The sequence below is a fragment of the Penaeus vannamei genome, chromosome 12 (assembly GCF_042767895.1).
Source record: "Penaeus vannamei isolate JL-2024 chromosome 12, ASM4276789v1, whole genome shotgun sequence".
Classification (NCBI taxonomy): domain Eukaryota; kingdom Metazoa; phylum Arthropoda; class Malacostraca; order Decapoda; family Penaeidae; genus Penaeus; species Penaeus vannamei.
The window spans coordinates 45,190,740-45,198,239 of NC_091560.1; the positions used below are offsets into that span (position 1 = coordinate 45,190,740).

The 7,500-nt window shown below is 40.2% G+C and overlaps 1 protein-coding gene across 2 annotated transcripts in view; it reads right to left on the reverse strand.

The window, feature by feature from the left end:
• The window catches only part of LOC113826921 (protein O-mannosyl-transferase TMTC1-like), a 455,906-nt gene that overhangs the window by 74,016 nt on the left and 374,390 nt on the right, over positions 1-7,500 (reverse strand). For both annotated transcript variants that reach the window (XM_070128360.1, XM_070128361.1), the window contains exon 8: positions 4,647-4,833. In XM_070128360.1, the coding sequence (XP_069984461.1) occupies positions 4,647-4,833 (187 nt within the window). The remainder of the gene's footprint in view (positions 1-4,646; positions 4,834-7,500) is intronic.

Sequence of the window (7,500 nt, forward strand, 5' to 3'; positions counted from 1 at the left end):
GGGTGGGAGAGGGGGAGGGGGAGGGAAGGGGGAGGGGAGGAGGAGGGTGGGAAGGGAAAGGGGGAGGGGGTGAAGGGAAAGGGGGAGGGAAGGGAAAGTGGGAGGGGGAGGGAAAGGGGTGGAGGGGGAGGGGGCAAGGGAGAGGGGAGGGTGGATTTAAAGGGGGAAGGGAAAGGGGGAAGGGAAGGAAAGGGGGAGGGAGAGGGGGGTGGAGGGAAAAGGGAAAGGGGGGAAGGGAAGGGAGGGAGGGAAAGGGGAAGGGGGAAAAGAAAGGGGGAGGGAGAGGGAGGGGGGAGGGAAAGGGGAGGGAGAGGGGGAGGGGAAGGGAAAGGGAGAGGGGAAGGGAAAGTGGGGGGAAGGGAAAGGGGGGAAGGAAAAGGGGGAAGGGAGGGAAAGGAGTGGATAAGGAGAGAGAGAGAAAAAAAAACGAGGTTTGGTTTATTAATGATTGATGTTGGTAGAGGGAAGGGGAGGGGGAGGGGGGAGGGAGTGGATAAGGAGAGAGAGAAAGAAAATGACCTTTAGTTTCTTATTGATTGATGTTGATAGATAAATGGATTATATAATTGATACTAATAGAGATGGGACGATTGGGTGATAGATATAAGTTATCAAAGATATGGGATAATTACCGTTTGATTAATTATATGAATTTATTTGATAATGTAGCCAATCAGAGATGAAAAATATTATAATCACTATGCCAATGAAATAAGGAAGAAGGAAAATAACAATGAAATATGGAAGAAGGCAAAGAACAAACGACATATTTGATTGGTTATACACAAATGGTGATCAGGCTTAATGACGATAATTATATCAATAGAGAAAATTGGCCTTGTAATTAAGTGTGGTGCCTTGGACAACAACAAATATCTCTTCATTATCATGTGTATAGAAGATAGAAATTGGTTGATGAATGTCATAATGAGTAATATTGATGATAAAAGGAGGAGGATAATAAAAATGATAATGGAATTGATCTTAATAATGATAATAATAATAATAATTATTATTATTATAACAACAATGATAATAATAATAATAATAATAATAATGATGATATTAATAATAATGATAATGATAATGATAATAATAATAATAATAATAATAATGACTATAATGAAAACAACAATATCAATAATAATATTAATGATAATGATAACAAAAATGATGATTATAATAGTATTGATAATTATGGTAATGATAATAATAATGATAATAACAATGATAAGGATAAGGAATTGATGATAGTAATGATATCAATGAAAATATAACTGATATTGTGGCAGAAACAAGAATGATGATGATGATATTTGAAAAAAAGAAAGAAGAAGAAGAAGAAAGAAAGAGGAAGGAGGAGGAAGCAAAAGGGTGATGGAAATGGTGACAGTAAATACGTCAAGAATTACCAGTGGTTTTCTGATAAAAGATAAAACTCGTGTGTGTGTGCGTGTGTGTGTGCGTGTGTGCGTGCTTGCGTGCGTATGCGTGTATGTGTGTGCGTGTGTGTGTGCGTGTGTGCGTGCTTGCGTGCGTATGCGTGTATGTGTGTGTGTGTGTGTGTGTGTGTGTGTCTGTGTGTGTGCGTGCTTGCGTGTGTGTGTGAGTGTGTGTGCGTGTGCGTGCTTGCGTGCGTGTGTGTGTGTGAGTGTGTGTGCGTGCTTACGTGCGTATGCGTGTGCGTGTCCGTGTGTGCGTGCGTATGTGTGGGTGTGTGTGTGCGTGTGTGTAAGTATATATGTAAGTATGTAGGCGAGTGTCTGAAGGCTCGTACGTACAAGTGTAGGAACACCTACCCAAAAGCGCAAAGCACGCTACACTTTACATTTACGTGCATCATAAAACCCGAACGAACCGTAAGCACCAAAACCCCACAGATTTTACCAACCCCTTACCCCTCCCTCCTCCTCTCTCCCCATCACAAGCCCCCCACACACCTCTCTCTCCCCACCACAATCCCCCACACCTCTCTCTTTCCCCACCACAAGACCCACACCCCACTCACCCTACCGCAAGACCCCCCACACCCCACCACAAGACCCCCTCACCCCACCCTTCCCACCACAAGCCCCCACACACCTCTCTCTCCCCTCTACAAGCCCCATCACCCCCCTCTCTCCCTCCCTCCACGCCCCACCCCTCCCCACTACAACCCCCCCACACACCTCTCTCTCCCTCTCTCCCCACCACAATCCCCCCTCACCCCTCTCTCTCACCACCACAAGCCCCCTCACCCCTCTCTCCCTCCCCCTCCACGCCCCACCCTCCCCACCACAAGCCCCCTCACCCCCTCTCTCCCCACCACAAGCCCCCCTCACCCCTCTCTCTCCCCACCACAACCCCTCACCCCCTCACTCCCCACCACAAGCCCCTTCACGCCCCCTCTCTCCCTCCACAAGACCCCCCTCACCCCACCCTCCCCTCCACAATCCTCCACATCCCACTCACTCCCCACCACAAGTCCCCTCTCGCCCCCTTCTCTCTCCTCTCTCTCTCCCCACCACAAGCCCCCCCTCACCCCCCCCCCCCACCCCCCAAAAGGCAGGTAAACAAGCAGATAAACAGATTGCAGCAAACACTTTTTTATCTGAACTGCAGCATTGCGTTACCGGGTCTTGGGAATATGCAAATGGGAAGAGAGAGCTTGCGAGGCGAGAGGCAACTGCGCCCCCCCGCCCCCCCTTCTCGTCCTGTGGAAGGCTGGGAACGCTCACTTGTTTTGGGGGGAAAGGGGGGAAGGGAAGGGAAAAGGGGGGAAAGGGAAGAGAGGGAGAGAGAGAAGAAGGAAGAGAGAGAAGGGGGGGGAAGGAAAGAAGGGAGAGAGGAGATAGAAGAAGGAGAGGAGAAGGAATTATGGGAACGCACACTTGTTTTGGGGAAAAGGGGGAAGGAAAGGAGGGACAGAGAAGAAGGGAGAGAGAGAAGGAGAAGGGAGGAAAGGAAAGAAGGGAGAGAAGGAGATAGAAGGAGATAGAAGAAGGATGGAAAGGGAAGAAGGCGAGAGAAGGAGATAGAAGAAGAAAGGACAAGGAATGATGGGAACGCACACTTGTTTTTTGGGGGAAAGTGGCAAGGGAAGGGAAAAGGAGGGGAAGAAAAGAAGGGGAGAGAAAGAAGGAGATAGAAGAAGGAAAGGAGAAGAGGGAAGGAAAGAAGGGAGAAAGGAGATAGAAGAAGGAGAGGAGAAGTAAGGCTGGGAACGCACACTTGTTTTGGGGTAAAGGGGGGGGAAGGAAAGGAGGGACAGAGAAAAAGGGAGAGAGAGAAGGAGAAGGGAGGAAAGGAAAGAAGGGAGAGAGGAGATAGAAGAAGGAAATAAGAAGGAAGGCTGGGAACGCACACTTGTTTTGGGGTAAAGGGGGGGGAAGGAAGGGAGGGAGAGAGAAGGAGATAGAAGAAGGAAAGGAGAAGGGAGGAAAGGGAGGAAGGAAGAGCGAAGGAGATAGAAGAAGAAAAGGAGAAGTAAGGCTGGGAACGCACACTTGTTTTGGGGAAAAGGGGGGAGGAAAGGAGGGAGAGAGAGAAGGAGATAAAAGAAGGAAAGGAGAAGGGGGGAAGGAAAGAAGGGAGAGAGGAGATAGAAGAAGGAAAAGAGAAAGAAGGCTGGGAACACACACTTGTTTTTGGGAAAGGAGGGAGAAGAAGAAGGGAGAGAGAGAAGGAGAAGGGAGGAAAGAAAGGAAAGAAAGGAGTGAGGAGATAGAAGAAAGAAAAGAGAAAAAAGGCTGGGAACGCACACTTGTTTTTTGGGGGAAAGTGGCAAGGGAAGGGAAAAGGAGGGGAAGATAAGGAGGGAGAAGAAGAAGGGAGAGAGAGAAGGAGAAGGGAGGAAAGGAAAGAAGGGGAGAAAGGAGATAGAAGAAGGAGAGAAGAAGGAAGGCTGGGAACGCACACTTGTTTTGGGGGAAAGTGTTAAGAGTAGGGAAAAGTGGGGGAAGGAAAGAAGGGGAGAGAGAGAAGGAGATTGAAAAAGGAAGAAAAGGAAATAATGGAGAGAGGAGATAGAAGAAAGAAAAGAGAAGGAATGATCAAAACGGACACTTGTTTTGGGGGGAGAGTGTCGAGGGAAGGGAAAAGGGGGGGAAGGGAGGAAGGGAGAGAGAAGGAGATAGAAGAAGGAAAGGAGAAGGAATGAAAGGAAAGAAGGGAGAGAAGAGATAGAAGAAGAAAATGAGAAGGAATAATGAGAACGAAGGAATGAAAGGTGAATAAAGGAAAGATATGATAGGTCTTTATGGATGACGATGGACTATATAGATAGATAGACAGATAGTGGATATTATTATTATCGTTATCTATCTATCTATCAATCTATCTATATATCTATCTCTCCATCTATCTATCAATCTATCTGTCAATCTATGAATCCATCCCTCCACCTGTCTATCTATCTAACTAACTATCAATCTACCTATTTATCTATCTATCCATCCATGAATCTATCTATCTACCTATCTATCAATCTATCTATCCATCCATCTATCTATCTATCAATCTACCTATCCATCTATCTATCCATCTATCTATCTACCTACCTATCTATCTATCTCTCCCTCCATCTATCTATCTATCTACCTATCTACCTATCTACCCATCTACCTATCCATCCATCCATCCATACACAACTACACTCCTCAACTTACCTTAATGAGCAAACCCGCCCTGAGAGTGAGGGCAAGAGTGCCGTATAGTATGACCGACGCCAGGTTCCTCAGGTCAAAGGGCGAGGTCACGAGGGCCAGTGACCCCATCTGCCAGTCGTGAGAGAGAGTCCAAGGGCACAGCAGAAGCCACGCGTTGAAGACCGGCAGGTACAAGAAGGTCAGCAATCTGTAGAAGGGAAAGAGGAAAGCAAGGTGTAGAGATGTAGTTAGTCAGTGGTTTTGATGTGGTATTGTTTACGGAAATTATGGAGGTTGCGGTTAATTTATTTTTCTTTTTTATCTATTTATCCGTTTCTACTGCTATCATCATTTTCCTCTTTTTATATATTCATCTATTTATCTATTTCTACTGCTATCATATTTTTTCATTTTTTATTTATTTATTTATTTTTTTGTGTGGAAATGTTTAGCTGTTGTGGTTTTGTATCGATGTAGAATGTGGTTGTTGTGGTAGTATGTGGTTGTTGTGGTAGTATGTGGTTGTTGTGGTAGTATGTGGTTGTTGTGGTAGTATGTGGTTCTTACAACATATGCTGAAAGAATATTCATGAGGTAAACTCTACTTACTGGTTATAAGTGGATGTTGTGGTAAGCATTATATAATGAAAGTATGAGGGTGAAACACTCATTCATAGGAAGTATGCATTTATTTATTTTTTTTTTTTTACCTTTCGTTCTCTCATTCATCAAACATATTATCTCCTTTCATCTTAGTATTCTTTCTATCCCCCTCTTCATCATCCTTCCTTTCACTTCAGTGTTTACCTTTTCTTTCTATCTCCTTTACATCACCACCGTCATATATCCTTCCGTCATTTTTATCATCACCACGATTAAAATTATCTCCCAATCATCACATTCTCCTTCGCCCTCCTTTCGTCCCATTATCATAAAAATTATCTATCGCAATTATCTCTCTATTGTTCCAAATATCATCACTGAATCTATTCGTGCTAATTACCCGAGCAATATATCAGACAATGCGTTCACTTTAATGATTGCATTATTATTGCTTTCATTGTAGCTTTAAACATATCATCGACAGTGACTCGGCTGATAAGAATATTAATGGCGCTCCTGATGGCAACAGCGATTAAAATGATTGTGCCTGTTTTGTTTCTTTTCTTTCTTTCTTTCTTTTTCTTTCTTTCTTTCTTTCTTTTTCATACGTTCCATTCTATTTTTTTCCTAATTTCATATCTTTGTTTGTTGATATTTGTTTTGTTTTTCTTTTATTATTATTATTGTTATCAATATTATTACTATTATTGCTATAATTTTTATCCGTATTACTATTATCATCATCATTATCAATACCATTAACATTATTATCATTATTATTATAATCAGTATTACTATTGTTATTAATACTATCATTATCATTGCTTTTCTTATCCTTATTCTTCATATTATCATCACAATCAATATCATCATTGTCATTCATGTTATTGTTATCATTATCACCATTTTTATCATTATCATTATCATCATTGTTACAATACTACATTTATTATTTTCATCATTATTATTATTATTATCATTATTATTATTATTATTATTATTATCATCATTATTATTACTATTAGTAGTAGTAGTATCATTATCATTATTATCATTATCATTATTATCATTATCATTATCATTGTTATCATTATTATTATTATTATTATTGTTGTTATTGTTATTATTATCATTATTATCATTATTACTATAATTATCATTATTCTTATCATTATTATTATTATCTTTATCATTATCATTATTATCATTATCATCATTATCATCCTTATAATTATCGTTATCATTAATATTGTTATTAATAATAATAATAATTATCATTAATACTATTTTTCATTATTACTTCTATCATTATAATTATCATTATTACTGTTATCAATATCACTGTTTTCATTATAATTGTTGATATTATTATTTTCATTATTACTATTATTATTATGATTATCATTATTATCATAATTGCTATTGTTATTGTCATTATTATCATTCTTATCATTAATCATTATTTTCATTAATTGTTATGATTATCTTCATTATCATAACTATCATGATCATGTTGTCATCATCCTCACCATCGTCATCATCTTCCTCCTTATCCTCATCATTATCATTATCAACACCCTTACATCATTATCAACATCATCATTATCATAGTTATTATTATCATCATCATCAGCAGCAGTAGTAGTGTTATTAACTTTTTACATTTTTATTATCAGTATCATGTATATATTCCTCCTATTCCATTTCTATTTCATAGGACAAGAGTACTTATTCAAGTGTAATATCAACACATCCAATAAAAATACGATTATGACATATCTATAATAATAATAGATTTCGAACTCATCACCATAAAAAAATCCAAATTAACATATTGCAAACATGACCAAAAATACCAACAAAATATTACGTCACACTGCAGCATATGCGCGAATCCGGTTGGAAATAGAATCAGCGTGCATTTGCAACCATTTCTGTAAATACTATATCGCAAAACGTGACGAACATGGATATCCCGTTAACTTCGATATAACGACTCGACCGCACGACAACCCGAATTAATTAAGAACATTAGCTAATCAATGTGTTTAGGAGGAAGCAGAACTTATTAAAGGGTATTATGCACTTGGTACACATCTAAGTGCGTGGAGGTCAGGTTATATTTGAAGAAAGTATGTGTATTTAAGTCTTTTTGTTCAGGGATCGATATTATTCAAGGACTCGGGTTTAAACCTTGGAAAGAGAGTAGGCTGTTTTTATTGTGCTGTGTGCGTGTTTGTGTTTTTTTTTGCTTCTTTTTTCTGTTTGTTTG